The 20,661-nt window shown below is 44.1% G+C and overlaps 1 protein-coding gene across 1 annotated transcript in view; it reads left to right on the forward strand.

The window, feature by feature from the left end:
• SLC36A4 (solute carrier family 36 member 4) overlaps nucleotides 1–20,661 on the forward strand; it is a 249,841-nt gene that overhangs the window by 85,541 nt on the left and 143,639 nt on the right. The window contains exons 7-10 of the mRNA XM_088455708.1: nucleotides 1,552–1,761; nucleotides 2,414–2,512; nucleotides 12,084–12,253; nucleotides 16,855–17,024. Of these exons, the coding sequence (XP_088311834.1) occupies nucleotides 1,552–1,761; nucleotides 2,414–2,512; nucleotides 12,084–12,253; nucleotides 16,855–17,024 (649 nt within the window). The remainder of the gene's footprint in view (nucleotides 1–1,551; nucleotides 1,762–2,413; nucleotides 2,513–12,083; nucleotides 12,254–16,854; nucleotides 17,025–20,661) is intronic.

Genomic DNA, 20,661 nt, shown 5'->3' on the forward strand with positions numbered 1-20,661 from the left:
CAATTGGCGTGCCTACAGTTGGAACCTGCAATTATGATTTGGAAGTGTGACACCATTTACCTGTAATCCCTAATTATGTCACTATTTTTGCCCATGTTACCTTTCTTCTCATCTTATTAATCACTTTAATGTTCAAACTTGAAGTATAGGTCTGACTCGCCCTATGGGGGAGAGAATGATGTAATTCCTAAAATGCTTTTACCTGTTACATTTCTGTCCTTTTATTTTAACTTGTTCCAATTTTTACCTACCTGGACATATTAATTACCTCCTAATCAATAATTACTTTGTGTCTGGTATAAATAGTGTTACAGTGATTACTGCCAAATTCTTAATTCTTTGCTCTCCTAAGTATGTTTTGTGTCACTTTCCAAACGTACATTTTATTTGCTTTAAGAACCATTATAAAGCCATCTGGATTTTCCATCACATAAACACTTTCAGGTGTAACGTGATTTCTTTGTTTTATTTGGTGTCACACAAGCTGTTTACACTCAGTAGGAAAATAGAAAAGGAAAACGTTCTTAAAGAATAACTACACCCAAAACTGAGACTGTAGTTTTGGGGGGGAGTTAGATGAAGAAAATAAAATAGCAAAAGTTCACTTACCTGGGAACCTGAGATCTACAGGGCCTTGTAGTCCTATCAATGGGCAGGACATCCTCTACTTAGGGTGGGCTTTACTCCAACAGTTATATACTACACCTAATATAACTCAAACGAAAACAAAAATGTTACTGTGGGTGGAGTCATCCATTAAATACTTCATTGCTTTTTTCTTATATCTGTATAATATATGAGCAGGTTCTAATATGCAGTGTAATTGGTCATGTGACGGGTGCAGGTGTACATACACCATAACATAACTTATAGGAAGCATTTGTTTGCTCCAGCTGTTTTCCTGCTCTAAATACTGCATGCAGCTCTTTAATATTTGTTAAAGCAGGAAAACTGCTTATATAAAGAGCGTTTCCATAGAAATGTCAGCTACTTTGGGATTTAAGGTGATGATACTAAGAAATAAAGCAAATCATTGTAAGAAGGACACAAACTATATTAAACGATTACTTAAGCTAGGTAAACACTAGCTCGACTTGACAGCCACTGGCCATCGCACCGACTGAGCTGCCGATTCTGGTAAGTATACACACTTAACGATCGGCTGCTCGACATGTCGTCCTGGCGTCATAGCTGGCGGGTATTTGAATTTGCCAGCCCAGCCGTGACGTCAGTCCCTGCAGCAAGTGTACGGGCGGCGGATGCCCGTACACAAGAGCCAGATGCACCGATATATCTGCAGCTATTTTGCCCATCAGCTGTGCTGCATAAGCTGACGCAATATGTCTTTGAACAGTATTATTCACAGACATATCGGGGGTACACAGCCGCAAGTGCTCGCGATGAATAGCTCAGAATGGCCGATATATCGCTCAGTGTGTACCCAGCTTTAGAGAAAATCTGACTGGACTGTCCGATCCTATTGAGCAAAGTTTAGATAACAATGTGTCGTTTACAGCAATTGTATGTGATAAAGTGAGAATGTACTTGCAGGTATTTGAAGCTTCTTACCAGAGCCATGCACAGTATACTGAAACGGGGGCAAGATGGAATCTAGACCTACGATTGTACATGGTATGCTTTCTTCCACTGATCATCCCATTGGTTTTCATCCGAGATTTGAAGAACTTGTCCGTCTGTTCCTTCTTAGCCAACCTCTCCATGGCCGTCAGTCTCGTCATCATTTACCAATACGTTCTCCGAGTAAGTGCATCTTCTCTTCTGCTGTCTCACTGACTGTTTTATCCTCATTGTATTCAATGATGTCAGACAGACAGGTTATAAAAAAACAACTAACGTTAAAACGATGTTCAAATGTCTTTCTTCAACTGATACATCATCCAATTAACCTTTACAGTGATGAGTAGGTGTCAGGGAGATCAGCTACTTCTTTTCACAGCAGGACATTTAAAGACCTTGTATTTCAGTCTGTACTTGGGTATAGTGTTCCATATGGCCTGTTGGATACTAACATCAATTCATGTGTGTTACTGAACTGAAGCATTTACACTAGCTGTAATGACATGAATGTAAACGACATTAAGATGGTCTGCGTCAGACTGCATGGATTGTTGCAGAACCGTAAATAAGAGGCAAGAATATGCTGTATGACAGATGCTGGCGATAATTAAGATTTAATTTGAAATGATTGACTCTGCAGCACATGTAGTCTAAGCCGAGGAAGCCGTCAGGCATTTGTTTAAAAGCTCACATGTGACCGAATCACCTAGGAAGAGCATTCGAAGGGAGGAAGGGTGTAAGCTGTGCTGATCACTCTACTATATCATTCTTTATGTAAAGTATACAGCTTGCATATATCCATTCACTAACTGACTATATTTACTCCCCCCCCCAGAATCTCTCAGACCCTCGTACACTACCTTTGACGTCTAATTGGAAGAAATATCCACTCTTTTTTGGAACAGCCATTTTTGCTTTTGAAGGGATAGGAGTGGTAAGCGTATGTGTAATACTGGTCACATATTACATGCTGTTGAAATCTGACAAACTGTACATACATAATTGCACGTGAGGCTTTGACCCATCGGCCATATTGTAGTGACCTGAAATGCTCTATTTGCAAATATAACCCGTCTCCTCTATGTGATATTTACCTATCAATCGAGTGCATCTAATAAATATCTTATGGATCAGATACTTCATCTGCACATTCAGCCTCAGGTTAGATTTACTTAAAGTGTCTGAAAATGAAAAGTAGAGGTGTTTCCCATAGAAACCAACCAGAATCTGTAATTTCTCTATTATATTCTTGAAAATGATAGACATTGGTTGCTATGGGATTGTCTGTTTAGAAGCTTTAGTAAATCTACCCCTTTTATGTCTGTTCTGACTATTCAAACCCCTAAAAATAATTACGTTTACTATTTAGTTCATATAAACTAAAAGCCAGGACAAATTTTTATTAGTATTTGTTTTTTTTTTTTTTTTTTTTTAAAGAAGATACAGAATGGGAGGAAAGGGATCACGTTAGTGTATTTCATGTAAAGGACCTTTCGTTTGTTAATGTAATTGTTGTGCACGGAAATAATTTTAAAGCTAGCAGAAAATGGTAATGCGTAGATGTTACTATCTGATATTGGTTTTTTTTCTCAAATCTATTATTTGCTATGGAAAGTGTCAGGAAATAGGGAAAACAACAAAAAAAATCTTCCATAGAAAATGTAATTCCGCAGCAGCCGGAGGCCTCTACTCAGTTATCTGCCATGATAAATAGTCGCACTTTCCTTTCATCTGATAAAAGGTCTGTTTTCGGGACCTGTGTGTTCCTGATTTTGGAGAATATGCTCCAAGGAACGTTTCAATCAATGTAAAATATCCTGTAGCAGGGGAGAGCTACAAACAGACATTTCAGCAATGTCCCAGCATTGGACAGTGGGGACAGGTACTGCAGAGGTAGGATGTAGAGGTGCGAGGTTACTGCGGATTGTGCAGTCGTCTGTACGATGTAAAGAAGTTTACACATCACACAGACTTGGCAGAATCCAAAAGAGCTTAATATTTATAACGTACAGAAGAGAGGGAGTCAGAGACTTTGAAATACATCAAGGGATTTGAGAGAGAACATGCTCTGTGGCGAGTGAGTGCTAGAATCTGAAACTGATGGATGGCAAATAAAAGTGGAGTTTGTGAAATTAATATTTTACAACAAAGGCTGTGTCGCCTTCAGGAATTTAAATGAAGGATGTGGATCAGGCTGATATTCTTACTAAAGTGCAGCTTTCATCTAGACATGCTGGAGACAGCCATTCTGTCAACTGAACTAAAGATCCAGAGCAGACAGACCTATGTATTCACTAGGAACCCGTGACGTGCTGTGCATGTTATTTTACTGGGGCTCCACTCCCCTGGGGTAACCAGCCCTGGTACCTAGGGCTGGTGGAATCATGGCACGTGGACCCCCACATTAGTGTCTCCCCTCTGTGGTTCCACTAGCCCTGGCTGGTCAAGCCTTCTGCTGGTGATTAAAAAATCGGGGGGACCCCACGCACTTTTTCCCCCTTATTTTTCATATAACTGCCCAGTGCTGGTTAAGTATTAGCGCTTGTGACTAGGCCAACACTTTTTTTATTTCCCCCTTTGCACAACGAGATAACTGCATGAGCAGCTATATGTCACTGGCCTCTGGACCGTGTACTATTATACAAGTTATTCTGGGGAGGTTACAGCTCACACACTGTCATACAGCAACTTGTATGTTTAACGCCAGAAACATCTGGAGGGCGGGTTGTGTGGTGCTGAAAACGATGTGGTAAAAATTTTGGCCTTTGGCAGTTAGGTAGTACTCGCATTATTCATAAAGTGGGAATCTCGTTCGAAAATCGCGATCTTCTAAGTATCGCAACCTATTACATTCCGCCCGGGGCCTGGTCTGTAGATGGTTTATGAGGGAACTGGGAGTACTTGGGGCCTCATTCAGTAGTGCACGCTAATGCACTGCTGAACGCAGATCCCCGATGATCGGGAATCTGCGCAGATGCCTTGACCCGTTCTGCGCATGTGCAGAACGGGTCTGCTATCCCGCACGCAGACTGGCAACAGACTGTCATTGATTGACAGTCTGCTGCCGTTTGTGGGCGTGGAGGGAGCTGCGATGGCCTCCGTTTCCCTGAAATGGGGCCATGTCGCCGCCGTTGGGGGGGGGGGGGGGGGAGACCAGGATCTGCGTCGACTGATGGAGATTTCCAGGCCTCGTCCTCTCATCTGCGGCGGCCTGGCTGGCGTGACCCCTCGGGTCACCCTAACCGGCCGATGTTCCTCAGAGAATCCAATGCTGTGTTGGACAACGCAGCTCGGATAAGTAATGCAGCAGGGGGCGTGATGCCTCCTGTGCATTAACATATCTGCAAGGATGGAATCACAAAGCTGCCCGCTTGCAGTTTAGCAATTGAAATCCTTCCTGAATCAGGCCCTTAGGCGGTTGCAGGTATGGAGTGCTATGGGGTGTGAAAATAATAAGTGATTTGTGGTTTTAGTAGTTACATGAGAATGTATACTTAAGCGTTACAAAATATTGTACTTATATTGTACATATAATAGAAATTATAGATTAATAGGAAAGGGGTATACATGCGTATATGGGTGAGTGGATAGCAAAAAGATGGGAGTGGGATGTAGTGTGGGTGACTGGTGGAGATTAGATAGTAGATAGAGTTAGGTAAAGGCACAGATGGTAGAGGTGAGTTAGAGGGAAAATATGAGGGCTAAAGCTGGGTACACATTTAACGGTGTGTACCCAGCTGACCTGTCATGCGTCAGGACCCGGCGGGGTCCCGGCATCGGCAAGTGCATACACACTTGGCAATGTCGGGAGCGACATCACGACGGCGGGGGCCATGCTGCATTGGGCGACCATAGGCAGGGTTGCATAGATTGGATTTAAAAAAAATAAATAAATTCCAAAACGGATTTATTTGATTTAAATAGGTTTTTAAAAAAACAAAAACAAAAAAATTTAAATATTTAAAACTTTTACTTAGGATTTTTTATTACATTTTTTTTTTTTTAAGTAAACGTTTCAAATTTTAAAACGTTTATTTAAAAAAAAAAAAACCCTATTTAAATCAAATATCAGTTTTAGATTTTTTGAAAAAAATCCAATTTCATGCAAGCCTAACCATAGGTGGTCTCTGGATGGGGACATTTTTATGCAGTCAGGACTGAAATGCTGCATAATAGGGTCAAGGATATTAATCCGTACCCTGACCTTGCCTTCTAACGGAATCACCGCACCAAACCAGAAAATGTGCCTCACAACATTACACAACCATTCACTGCTGGATGCAGGCATTGAGGGATGTACAGTCCTTTTATGTTATGCCTAACACTTGTCTCTCTGTTAAGAACATGGTGAATGATGATACGTCTGACAATGTCCACATAACTGAGCTTGAAAACATCCGGTGTTGCCGGCTACCTGGCGATAGCGTATGTCAACGCTGTGCTGCTTTAATGTTGTCTCCTTCACTAGGGAGGGTGAGGCATTCTGAGGTGGTCCCTGCTGCACCTTTGTTTCTTCAACGTTATTATTATTATTATTGTGTGCTGAAAATGCATTAGCCATACCATCCAGTATAACAAATCACCAGTGTATTATGACCCATATGCCAGTATACAATACTGCCCCATGCATACCAAATAATATTCCCAATACACAATGTACAGTATAATATAGCCTACAGCCCCATGTCCACAGTATTCTGTACAGCTTCCTATGACTACAGTATTATGTACAGCTCTCAAGCCCCCAGTATAAAGTTCAGCTCTTCATTGCTCCAATATACATTTCTGGGATTATAGTGTCTGTTCTCTTTAATATATTTTGTGTGTGTGTGTATTTTCCAAGATCGGGGTAAGTGGTGCATGCAGCAGCCTATTTATTAGCACACCAGTCAAAGGCCTTCGTACAAGTATCCGTAGCTAGTTTTATTTTAGAACAAAAATAAAACCTAAAATCCTAGTCAGTCTGGCTCTTGCTTACAATAGTTCTCCTTCTGTAACAAGTGGAAATCACAACTTACGAAACAGCACTTTAGCACAGCACTTACTTCAGGCAGTAACAGTGTCTTTTACCAGGCCTCTGACCTGTTCCCCAGGCAGTGAGAGACTGACTACAGGGACTGACATGCCCTTTATCAGCCTCTTAGAGGTGATCTGGCAATCAGAATCTAACATCAATTGGAAATCAGTCTGGACCATTTAGAAATCTGCATGCTCACAAGAATACATTCTTCCCTTTTTTAGTCCGCTAATTGGGCATTATAATATAGTTGCAGTTTTATTGATCTAGAGGAATTGGTATATAATAGTGAGCCGATTACAATCCACATGGGAGAAAACATATATACTTGCTCAGTGGTGACTTTTTTTTTTTAATCTAATCAATTCTCAGTTTTATCTTACTCAGTATATTCCTGTTATTAATTTACTATGAAAAAAAATAAATTGTGTTCTGTATTATTTGTAATGTTTGGTGTGTGTGCTGTTGGAGTCACTAGGGGGCACATTTATCTCAATCCACATCTCATGAATTTATTTGGTTTATAGGCTGCTTGGACATGTCCACTCTGTCAGGGTGGGGACGTGTTTAGTGGGTGGGGGAAGTCTTCTATTTTGTGATGAGTGAGGCAGAGCTCTATCTCTCTTTGTTTTTGTTCACCTCCTTTCCTTCCCAATTCTTTTTTGTATGTCAATTCCTTGGCAGCGGGAAGGAATGGCAGTCCAATGGCTATTTCGCTGCCCTTCATATTCTGGTGCACTCCCTTTTCAATACACGGGTTAGGATAATCTCACCGTACTGGGGTCAGCAGCACTGTCTGTAGGGCCGGGCTTGTTGTTCTTGTTGTGTTACTGGATCAGAATATCCACCAGGGATCTACTGTGTTAGCTGGAGGAGGCTTGTGGATATATTTTTGGATGGCAAATACGCCAAATATAGACTTTTGTCCCTTCCTTTAGAAATAAAATACTATTTTGTATCGAAGCTGGACCTTCATTTTCAATTCACCTTCTGTGGTTGCCACAGGACAGCCCCAACGGTATGCGGTCAGGAAGTCGGCGGTAGAAATGCTGACCGCCAGCTTCCCGACTGTGAAATCCCGGCATGGGACTAATGATAGGCGTCGAAATCCCGACGCCTATCATTATCCACCCGCTGAAATCCTGATGCCCGGCACACCGAACGAAGGTAAGCCGGGCGTCGGGAGCGGACAGCTGCGGGGGTGGAGGGTTTGGATCGGGGGTTCCCGGGGGGACTTAGGGTTAGGCACCTCTCCGCGAAGGTTAGGCTTCGGCTAGGGGAAGGGGGGGTTAGGGTTAGGCACCCCCCAGGAGGGTTAAGTTCGGGGGTGGTGTTAGGTTTCGGCATCCCTGGGGAGAGGTTAGGCTTAGGCTAGGGGACGGGAAGGTTAGGATCAGGCACCCCCGGGGGGGGGAGATTAGGGTCAGGCACGCCCCCAGGAGGGTTAGGTTTAGGGAGCGGGGATGGGAGGGGTTAGGTTTAGGTATCCCTGGGGAGAGGTTAGGGTTAGGCACCCTTAAGGGAGGGTTAGGGGGGGGAGAAGGTTAGATATAGTATAGTTACTTACCTTGTCGGGATCTTCACTCTTTTGTCTCCCGGCATCGGTATTACATTCGCCAGGCATACGTCCGGCGGTATGTCATACCGATTCCAGCCCCAACAGAATGCCGTTCACATGGCATCCTCTCAGGGTTCATCTAGTGCCCACAGAGGTTTCAGAGAGGCCAAACCATAAAGGTCCTGAGAATAAGTGCAGTGAGACCATTGTTGCTATGGGTAGAAGAGGCCCTATAGTCGGAGCAGGCCTTGTCGGGGAGGATTTTTATCAGTCGCCATACACCGCGCCTGGCGAATGGGCTTTGCATAAAATGATTTGCAGATAGATTGTAAACTGTAGAATCACTGTATTATTATTGTAGCCACATATCTATAGTATTAGCATAGGTGGTAAGGATACAGACACATTCAGGCAGTCAGAAGTGGGAACTGATGCCATCATCATTAAGTTGGCATTTTGCACCAGGAGCGAAGTGCCTGCAAATTATCTGCCTCCACGTGGGCGAATATGTATCCTCCTTGTGGTCCGCATCTGATGCACGCTCTTACTGTACTTTTGGCTCCCCTTATATGCCCCATCCTAACACCGTTTCTCAACCCTAAGCACAAGATATGTTAAACACAATATACTTCTCAACCAGCTTGTGTAAGAATGCCTTTATAATTGTTCTGTTGAATTCTATTTAACTCTATAGCTGCAGTGGTGGGTTCGGTATGTTTCGTCAGTATATCAACATGGTGCTAAAGTTGACATCCAGCATGTCAACACTGCTGAAACGTCGACAAAGCGGTATGGCAATCACTTACGTCCGTTCAGCTCTAGCGATATTTCTCGGGTCTGGCCGTGTCGGGTGACGCAGGGTTCTGGCCGTGTCGGGTGACGCAGGGTTCTGGCAGTGTCGGGTGACGCAGGGTTCTGGCAGTGTCGGGTGATGAAGGGTTCTGGCAGTGTCGGGTGACGAAGGGTTCTGGCAGTGTCGGGTGACGAAGGGTTCTGGCAGTGTCGGGTGACGCAGGGTTCTGGCAGGGTTCTGGCCGTGTCGGGTGACGCAGGGTTCTGGCCGTGTCGGGTGACGCAGGGTTCTGGCCGTGTCGGGTGACGCAGGGTTCTGGCAGTGTCGGGTGACGCAGGGTTCTGGCAGTGTCGGGTGACGCAGGGTTCTGGCAGTGTCGGGTGACGCAGGGTTCTGGCAGTGTCGGGTGACGCAAGGTTCTGGCAGTGTCGGGTGAGGCAGGGTTCTGGCAGTGTCGGGTGAGGCAGGGTTCTGGCAGTGTCGGGTGAGGCAGGGTTCTGGCCGTGTCGGGTGAGGCAGGGTTCTGGCCGTGTCGGGTGAGGCAGGGTTCTGGCCGTGTCGGGTGAGGCAGGGTTCTGGCCGTGTCGGGTGAGGCAGGGTTCTGGCCGTATCGGGTGACGCAGGGTTCTGGCCGTGTCGGGTGACGCAGGGTTCTGGCCGTGTCGGGTGACGCAGGGTTCTGGCAGTGTCGGGTGACGCAGGGTTCTGGCAGTGTCATCTGTCAACATTCTGGTATTCACATTTTGAATAGTGATTGCTGTGGTTAATACAGCCTTTTTTTCCTTTGCACCAGTTTTCAGGAATGTCCCCCCAATGTAGGTACCATTATTTTATTCTTTTTGAGCTGAGAAATATTTTTCATAGCAATCAATTTATTTGGTCTTGCCCTAAATAGCGCAGAGATGTGTCTTCTTGCAATCCATTCATCATCTCTAAAACGATTCTCTTCCTACGCGCTTGCAGCGTGCTCACCGCGGCACAGTATTGCTTCGGTTATGTGTGACTTGATAGATCACTAAATCATTGAGCCGCACAAGGAAATAATAAACATTTTACTGCTGCGTCATGAGCAGTGGAGAGACGAGGAAGAGCTTTTATGTCAGAGATTTCATGGGCACTAAATGACACCGAACACCTTTTATGTTGTTGGTGTCTCGTTGTTTCCAAGGAGCACCCTTTTTTATTTTAATATACATTTTTTTTTTTAATCCAATTATTTTTTTATTGAGTTTTTAAATATGCAATAAATTTACATTATACAACAATATAAACATTATAATAAAAAATAGTACATAAAGCAAAAAAAAAATTGTCTGTGTGGTTTCACTTCTTCTTATCCAAATTGCATGTGTACGGTATATCATTCATCGCATGCATGTCAAACAACAAATAAGGTATTTTAATATACATTTAATTAGATATTTTAACTTACAAAAATATATGTGGATAGGGTACAGAGAGATAGTGGATACAAGCATCCGTGCAGTCCATGGTTATACAAGGGAAGATTTACCAAATCTTGGAAAGAGCTAAAGTACCAACCAATCGGCTCTTGTCATTTTTCAAACAAAGCCTGTAAAATGGTATTTAGGAGCTGATTGGGTTGGTACTTTATTTCTTTCAACTTTATCTCTCTTCAAGTTTAGATAAATATCCCCCACAGCCTTATAAGTGCTTTAAAACAATGAAGCCGTAACAAGAAATTCTGGCACACCCTGACAAACGAAGACTTAAGCTGGGTACACACCATACGATGGTGCAACTCAGCGATGCGATGTAACGATACATCGCGCGCTCCGTACACATGGCAAGATATGCCGTATGACAGCGTCTTATTCATTGAATCGTATCATCTGACGTGCAGAACAGCAGAGGGGACAATTCACTGAGCGACTACCGGGAAAGACAGATATATACGATGTGTATGATATATTGGACAATAGATCATAGAATGTTTACCCAACTCTACAGTAAGTACCAGATCATAGAATCCTTTAACAAAGTCCTGACATTTGGGTTGGAAAGCTGGGCTAGGAGTAAGGGAGGAAGGGTCTGTCAGTATGGGGGAAGGGGAAGAACAGACTAGAGAAGGCCCTTTCAACTGGCCCTTTTCACACTGGGTTATTTGATGGCAGTGTGAAAGGGGTATAAGTGGTGTTAGTAAGTGTGTGTGTCAGTAAGGGGTATCTGTCAGTAAGTGGTATCTGTGTCAGTAAGTTTTGTGTGTCCGTAAGTTGTATTTGTGTCAGTAAGGGGTGTCTGTCAGTAAGTATGTACTGTATAATAATGTGCCATTAAAGTAGTGTCAGTAAGGGGAATCTTCAGTATTTTGTATCCGTGCCAATAGATGTGTGTCAGTAAGTTCTATCTGTCAGGGGTGTCCATGTCAGTAAGGAGTGTGTAAGTAAGTGTGCCTGTGTCACTAGGTAGTGTCAGTAAGCGGTGTTTGTGTCAGTAAGTGTGTTTGTGTCAGTAAGAGGTGTCTGCGTAGGTAAGTGTGTCTGTTAGTAAGTGGTGTATTTGTCAATAAGTGTGTCAGTAGGAAGTGTCTGTGTTGGTAAGTGTGTCTGTGTCAGTAAGCAGTATCTGTGTTAGCAAGTGTTATCTGTCAGTAAGTGTGTTTGTGTCTGTAAGCTGTCTGTGTAGGCAAGTGTCTGTTAGTAAGTGGTGTCTGTCAATAAGTGTGTCAGTAAGTGTTTGTGTCAGTAAATGTGTTTGTATCAGTGTCAGTAAGGGGTCTGTGTCAGAAAGTGGTATCTGTCAGTGTTCCTGTCAGTAAAGGCAGTGTGTGTATATGCGTGCAGCTACTGTATGGGGGGCAGTGTGTGTGTGGCTATGGGGGCAGTGTGTGTGTGTGTGTGTGTGTATGGGGGCTGTGTGTATGTGTAAAATTATATGCAGGTGAGAGAGTGGGGCGTATGTCTTGCTTAGGGCCCCTTGAGATCTAAATCTGCCTCTGTAAATACACATAGAACAAGGTTAAAACATAGTGAAATTCAATGTTTCATTTGAACAGACAACTGCGTTAAACTGTATCTGACATATGAGCTCACTTTGTCTGTCCCAATGAACGCTTGTACAGTAATGCCAGGCTCCGCAGCATGATCGGTTATGTGTGTCCATGTGTTACATTACAGGTTCTCCCATTAGAAAACCGAATGAGAGAAAAGGGAGAATTCACCAAAGCTTTGAACATTGGCATGGCCACGGTGACCGTTTTGTACATCTCCCTGGCCACAGTGGGGTACCTGAGCTTCGGAGACCAAATCAAAGGCAGTATAACTCTGAACTTTCCTCAGGATTCCTGGTGAGTTCCTTCTTCTGTATCTTATCTTTCCTAAATTCTGCTATGACTCTCCCCAGCACGGACTGTTCTGTAGGAGCACCACAGGCCCTTACAGCCACTCAGATAATCTACAAGTCTTCAGGTTTTGTGTGTTTTACATAAGTTAGTGTTCTTACTACACAAGAGCAAAGCGGAAATGCTAATAAAACAGAAAGGGGAGTTAAGAATCTGATTTCAACAATATTTTTCCCTTCTGATCTTCATACACCCATGCATACCCCCATTGCACATCTTTAATTTGAGAGATAGTAGTCGTGCGCGTTTTTTAAAAATTTAGCGAAATGTAAAACCACTTTTGAAAACACCCATTTTATTTTTTTGTGTTCTTCTAAAATATTGATTTTTAAAAATCCTGAATGGTGCAGAATCCATTGCTCCATTGATCTCCCAGCCTTCCTTTCCCTGTGGACTGGTCTCCCAGCCTTCCTTTCCCTGTGGACTGATCTCCCAGCCGTCCTTTCCCTGTGGACTGGTCTCCCAGCCTTCCTTTCCCTGTGGACTGGTCTCCCAGCCTTCCTTTCCCTGTGGACTGATCTCCCAGCCGTCCTTTCCCTGTGGACTGATCTCCCAGCCGTCCTTTCCCTGTGGACTGATCTCCCAGCCTTCCTTTCCCTGTGGACTGGTCTCCCAGCCTTCCTTTCCCTGTGGACTGGTCTCCCAGCCTTCCTTTCCCTGTGGACTGGTCTCCCAGCCTTCCTTTCCCTGTGGACTGGTCTCCCAGCCTTCCTTTCCCTGTGGACTGGTCTCCCAGCCTTCCTTTCCCTGTGGACTGATCTCCCAGCCGTCCTTTCCCTGTGGACTGATCTCCCAGCCGTCCTTTCCTGTGGACTGATCTCCCAGCCGTCCTTTCCCTGTGGACTGATCTCCCAGCCTTCCTTTCCCTGTGGACTGATCTCCCAGCCTTTCATCCCCGTGGATCACACTCAGGAGCGGATTCAGACCCACTGGCTAGGATGCGAAAGCTCGTAGCTGGCCGATTTTTGCAATCTGCGCAATTGCATCGCAATGCGTGTGCGCAAACCAGTGTTAGAGATCGGGAAGCGTACGCTCGCTGTGCATAGACAGCCCAGCAGAGTGAGTGACAGGAGAAGCTGTTTGTGGGTGGTGACCCGGCTGCTAGAAAGGGGGGAGTGGAGGTGTCTCAACTCAACTTCATAGGCGTGCATGATTAAAAGGCAGTGATTGCAGTGTTTGCGGAAGGGTATAGTCAACCTCCACCACTGCCATCGCATCCGATGGTGCTCGATGTATCAATGTTTTCATGCACTTCCAGGAGATGACGTGTGCAAGTGGGCATCTTATGAATGGCTGGTGGGCGTCTTCATACACAAAGTGATCGCACACCAAGACATAGTGGGCGTGCTAACGCCTTGCCGTGCGATGCCTTGCTGGGCGTGCGCTGGATTTGTATACGCAGGGTGTTAGCGAATGCATCTAGCGAGCGGCTCTGAATGAGCTCCTGAGTCTTAAAAGTATGTATGTTATAAAAATGTAATGCAATGTAAATCCACTTTTGAACCAGCCGTTTTATTTCTTGTTTTCTCCTAAAACACTGTTTAAAATCTTTAATTCCCGTGGACTGGTCTGGCGGTCTTTCATCCCCCGTGGACTGGTCTGGCGTCTTTCATCCCCCGTGGACTGGTCTGGCGTCTTTCATCCCCCGTGGACTGGTCTGGCGGTCTTTCATCCCCCTTGGACTGGTCTGGCGGTCTTTCATCCCCCGTGGACTGGTCTAACGGTCTTTCATCCCCCGTGGACTGGTCTGGCGGTCTTTCATCCCCCGTGGACTGGTCTAACGGTCTTTCATCCCCCGTGGACTGGTCTGGCGGTCTTTCATCCCCCGTGGACTGGTCTGGCGGTCTTTCATCCCCCGTGGACTGGTCTGGCGGTCTTTCATCCCCCGTGGACTGGTCTGGTGGCCTTTCATCCCCCGTGGACTGGTCTGGTGGCCTTTGGCTCCACATTCCACTCATTAACTGCCTCTCTGAGCTATGTCCTAAAGTCACCTGCAGTTCCTCTAATGCCAAGAAAAACAAATCACAAATTGCCCCAGTACTCAGTAATGGTGCAGCAAATAAAACCTGCTACCTATATTATAATAAAATGCAGAGGACACCGTTATTTACATTTGCAAATATATGATAAGCCACCAGCCATGTCAAGACGTCGCTGCTCAAGTGGTCATACATTGGATAATAAGAGCCCCACTTTGGGTGGTGTGTTTCTAAATGGAGAGCCAACTTACGTGGAGGCACCCCAAGATCCTCCAATATGGCACTACAAGGGTCATCTCTCCCTCCAGCTATTGATCCCATACATGCCTCCTTTTCTTTTTTTCTTGTCTAGATTAACCTCTCCCTTACACATACCTGTGATGGGCCAAAAACTTGGTTATGAGCAACTTTCATTCTGTGTATCACTTCCTCTAATCCCAACAACAAGCAGAGGATGAAAACTTTTCTTCCCGATACTTCTATGAGAGCTTTAGGCTATCTTTTTTGTAATGCAGTATTTGCAGGAGGAAGCACAGGTGCTTGGTGTCACTCAGTAACTTTGCGCTGCAACTCAGTAACTTCCAGACTTCAGTAGTTCCTAATTTGCTTTGCCTAAAAAATGGCTGCCTCTACTGCGACAGATGTACAGTACTCTAACTTGTCCTTTTTCTGACATTGCTTGCATGGACGTGGTGATAACTTGGTGTATCTCACACATTTATGTCTTGTAATTGAACTTTCAGTACAGTATATCAGTTTAATATCAATATCCTGGTAGTTTGCAAATTAGATGGTTTTTATTTTTACAATTAAATGTAACTTCTACATTAATGATAACTTCAAACTACCCCACGCAACACAATTGTATTATACCTTGTTATTGCTATACTGAGTAATAGATAAAGAAGTGTGCGTTTCTATGAAATAAATATAGCCTGCCGAGAATGTATTTAAAGTGTTCTGATTCTTCAAAGAAGCTAGAGCCCAGTTCTGTAAATTCCATTGAACTACGTCCATTACTAAACCGAATCTCTCAAATAGGCAAAAGTGCTTTTAATGCGTACAATATAAATGCTCATGTATTCTACTTCTTCATACAAAATGCTTCACATATAATTTTCTTGAAAACAGCATTTCCAGCAAAACGATACAACTTGATAAGCCAACACTTCAAATAGCTTAAACACAAAGTATGTTTCTCATTGCAGGTCTGTAAGTCGTGTTATTATTTCCAGAGTCTTGTCATTTTACATTTCAGTAATCGATAAGCTGGCAGAGGGAGTTTGAAATCCCCTCGGGTGCTGGCAGATTGCAAGCTCTTGGTTTAATTAAGAAAGTTGCATGCTGTATATTTATTGCTTCTACCGTTTATTCCGATGACGTCTTTGCAAAAGCATCTAGCACAATACACATGAATGCATACTGAATTTTAATGATCATGGCATACAGATGTGTCCGTACTCAGCTTTGCTCTCAGCGCGACACTTCTGCACTAGAGTGGCGCCAGATCTTGCACTAAAGTTTTGCAAGTCTATTGTCACCCTACTGTACTATACTTATCATAGCAAGTGCACAGATATTTGCACAAAAATAGCATTCAGCCCCAAAAGTAGCGTAATATTAGTCCAAAAAGTAGCAAAGAGCATGAAGACTCATTAACATTGCTGTCACAACAGAAGAACGACAATGGGCTCTGTACAGAAAACGGCAACGCCGGGAGCTTTGCGCAAATTGAATAGTGCCGGGAAGGAGCTCCCGGCGCTATTCAGTTCAGCGCGCTTTTAAGTCCGACTGAAGGATTTTTTCTCACACCCCTCCTGGGTTGCGAGAAGAAATCCGGCAAAACTGTAGGCGCATTGCCGTTTTCCGTACTTAGTGCGTCGGAAACAGCATCGCGGCAGGCACTTAAGTTGGAGAAAGCCGGTCCTCGTGACCAACCACCATGTTTAAGGAGCCAGAACGGGCATTCTCCGATATAACAGCGCACTGAATTGAATAGCTCTGGGAGCTCCTTTCCGGCGCTATTCAATTCGCATTGAATTGAGCCCAATGTGGCAAATCAGGTTTTCATACTGTACATTTTTTGTCATGTATGTAATTACTGTATTATAAACATACATACATACTGTACATTCATACATACTTACAAAGTCAGAAATCCACTGCACTCGCCACTCCCAGATTTGGGGTGCAGACCTGCACTCGCCATTCCCAGGTCTGGGGTGCAAGTGGCTTGTGACCACATTGCTTAAATAAATAAAAACAGAAAACTCAGCACTCACCATTGTTAAATCACTCACAATAATACATAAATAATCGGGCTTTAGTTCATGGATTGATCAATGCATTGAAGCCTGCAGCCCTCATCACGGGACCCCATTTCTCTGCAGGTCCTACACTATCTGTCATACTTATGGAAACCTGGTAGCTGCTATCACAGAGTTTAAACTGGGTGCCCTCTAAATATGGCGTAGCACAATAACCTATGGAGTATGCCCATCATGTACAGTATATTCACCCACCTGGCACCGTAATACTAGCCACCTTTTTATTTCTGTATTTTCATAGGTTATATCAGCTGGTAAAAGTTCTCTATTCCTTTGGGATTTTTGTGACCTACGCCATTCAGTACTATGTCCCAGCCGAAATCATCTTGCCTCTGGTTACATCAAAAGTGTCCAAAAAATGGAAGCTCCTGTGTGAGCTTGCTGTGAGGTCGTTACTTGTCTGCATTACCTGTAAGTACATCCCGCTGCTGTTTGTGCATTGTTTGAGTGTAGAACTCTACAGTATAAACTGTTATTTTATGAGTTTTGGGGCTATCCGCCTTCACACTAGAGTAATGGCGGCTATACGCCACACTACAACTTTTTCTACATTGTATATTTGCCTATGCTTATTATTTTCTAGCCTTGTATTTGTATTATCACACACAGTTATTTTCTGGTTTTTGGTATGGTATATGTACGGTATTAGTGACAACTCTGCCTAGTGTCTAAAAAATATAGAAAATGTAATAGAGAGCAATAGGTCCTCTGCCCCAGTAAGTGCAATAATGATTATCATTTCAGGTCCTGTGTCTAGTGACACTGCTCTTTATATACTAATAATTGCGGAATTATTATTGAAGACAGTGGGTGCTCCCTAGATGGCAACCACTGTACCGTTTAAAGAGAAAACAGAGGGCCTGATTCAGACCTGCTCGCAAGCGAGTCAATGGTGGCCCAGTGCGCATGCGCACGACGGAGCCGGCTCCGTCGTGCACATGCGCGAGACCCAGATAGCAACGGGCAAACCGACGCTCCGGGTCTCGTACCAAAGGGGGCGTGCTGTCTATGTTGAGTGACAGCACGCCCCCTTTGGTGGGCGGGCCGGGGGAGTAGCTGCCCAAACGGAGGCGTTCCCATGTGAACGCCTCCGTTTGGGGGCGGCCCCACTGACATCATGAGTGATGTCAGTGGGAGAGATTTCGGCTTAATGAGAGCCAAAATCTCTCTGGGGCTTGCGGCAACGAGACCCTACCACAAGGGTCTCGTTGCAAGCCCGATGGTCGCGATGGTCTTGACCATTGCGACCATCTTCCTGGCCGCTCGCTATAGCTGTGGGTGGTTACAGGAGGCCGCTCTAAAAAACAAGAAGGCGGTCCTGATTCAGAGCGAGCGCTCTGTCAGAGCGTCCGGCTCTGAATCAGAGCCAGAGTTCTCTGTTGGAGGGACACATTGTGCTAAAACACAGAGGGGAGGGAGAACAAGCGCAGGAATGAAAAGGTGCTGAACACGTCCCCAAAAAATAAAAAGTAAAATTTTAATTATTGTGCATTAAAGAAAAAAAGAGGTAAACCTTAAGAGATATATTATAGATTAGATACACACGCACGGACACACGCACAACCTCACAGCACTGAGGTTGTCGGTTCGATTCCAACTACGGTCCTAACTGAGTGGAGTTTGTATATTCTCCCTGTGCTTGTGTGGGTTTCCTCCGGGTGCTCCGGTTTCCTCCCACACTTCAAAAATATACTGGTAGGTTAATTAGCTCCCATCAAAATTAACCCTAGTGTGTAAGCATATGATAGGGAATATACATTGTAAGCTCCGCTCGTTGCAGGGACTGATGTGAATGGCCAGATATTCTCTGTAAAGTGCTGCGGAATATGTGTGCACTATATAAATAACTGGTAATAAATAATAATGGGATATCAGCATGTAATGGTAGGTGGTGGCTTTGTTTTAGTTAAAACAACATCATAGATTTATCGTAAACACACAAAATCACATAAAATTGTTGCAAAATCACAAAAACAAACACACGTCGCCTTAATCCCTTCAAACTAATGATAGTTTGCTTCACCATACTGTGACATCTTGGAAATGCCAAGGCCTGCATCAGTTGTAATCTGACATCTCATGGGTCACTTTGAACACCATCTAGTATGAGCATCCATGGCAAGGCTACGTGAATTATCAGAGTTCGATTGGGGCATGATAGTGGGTGCCCGACGGATGGGGCATTCCATTTAGTAATTTGTGTGGACTTTCAACATACGGTGTCACGTGTGTACCCAGGAATACCACATGGTAGGTATTACCACCCACTGTGGACAGCACAATGGCCATCCACGAGTGCTTAGTGATCGTGATCAGTGGCATCTGGCTAGAATTGTCCGTGGTAACAGACAAGCGACACTGGCTCAAATCACATCCACATTCAATGCAGGAGGTACCAGACTCCTATCCAGCAGGTCAGTGCAGCGTTCTTTAGCTTCCCTGAGATATGGGAGCAGAAGACCCGTTACCACTGCGACACCAGACACAGCGCCTCACCAGCACTCGTGACGTTGCTAATTGGACTGGAAATATGTGGCATGGTCAGATGAGTTACGGTTCCAGTTGTTTCGGACTGATGGTAGGGTACGGGTGTGGCGCAGAACCCATGAGGTCATGGACCCCAGTTGTTAACAAGGCACCATGCAGGCTGGTGGTGGTTCCATAATGGTGTGGGGTGTGTTCACGTGGCATGGTTTGGGTCTGCTGATCCTACTGGACATGTCATTGACCAGTTACTGCTACGTTGCATTGCTTGATGACGATTTGCAGCCCTTCATGGACTTCATGTACCCCCACAACGATGGAATATTCCGACCGGATAATGCACAATGTTATTGTTCCCAAGTTGTCCAGAATAAGTTCAAGGAGGTCTTATATATATATTGAAAACAACAAGTGCATACTAGCGCACAAATTTCGAATTCCTTGTGTAGATAGAGTCATAAAATATAATGGTGATGATACACCGTGGAGAACACTTCCTGGAAATAACAGATGGCTGCAGTTTCTCAATAATCCGTGTGGCAATCGGAGAACAAAGTGCTGAAAAATAATGAGATGTGCGCCTAATAGTGTAGTATTTCAAGATAAAATAAACTTGTGCTCAAAAGATTTAATGTGCGTACCAAAATTAGGCAGGATCAGGAACAAAGAATTCTGAATTCTTATTCTCTAATAAAGAGAGTCTTGCAGACAAAAATGTGTCCAGAAGGGAATTTGGGATGTGGGATAATAAAACCAGTTTGACCAGTTTTGAAAAACTGGTCAAACTGGTTTTATTATCCCACATCCCAATTCTTTGTTCCTGATCCTGCCTAGTAAGTTACTACAGAAAGAGTTACCCCCTTGGAAAACCTTGTAAGTGTTGTCATTTTGGGTTAATCTGACCATTGAAAGTACCACCTGGACATCAGATAAGCTTTTAATTGTGTAATTTCTGGTACGCACATTACCTCTTTTGAGCACAAGTTTATTTTATCTTAAAATACTACACTATTAGGCGCACGTCTCATTATTTTTCAGCACTCTGTTCTCCGATTGCCACATGGACTATTGAGAAACTACAGCCGCCTGTTATTTACAGGAAGTGTTCTTCATGACCTATGATCACCATTATTTTGTGACTCTATCTACACAAGGAATTCGAAATTTGTGCGCTAGTATTCACTTTTTGTTTTCAATATAAATATATATATACATTTTTGTAGCAGTATATTAAAATAATATGTGCGTCAATTGCTGATTCACTGATAATTATGGTACTGTCTACTTTATGTTCTGAGCTATATCGCTGATATTATCAGGTCAGTCATAATATCTTATTACCGGGCTTCTTATGATACCAGGCACCTAATTATTGAGATCAGCTTTATTGTTTTCCCTACACTAATTTCATTACGCATTCCTGCACTCCAGCGTGGAGCGCAGGACTGGTGCACATGGGCTGTGTGATCATTGCCCTGGGCATGCGCTGATGCGTTCCAGGCTGAAAAGCACTGATTTTGCACATTCACCGTGCATGCTGCTCTGTCGGCTGCTTCTTCCCGGA

The sequence above is a fragment of the Taudactylus pleione genome, unplaced genomic scaffold (assembly GCF_031769625.1).
Source record: "Taudactylus pleione unplaced genomic scaffold, aTauple2 ptg000667l, whole genome shotgun sequence".
NCBI classification, from domain to species: Eukaryota; Metazoa; Chordata; class Amphibia; order Anura; family Myobatrachidae; genus Taudactylus; species Taudactylus pleione.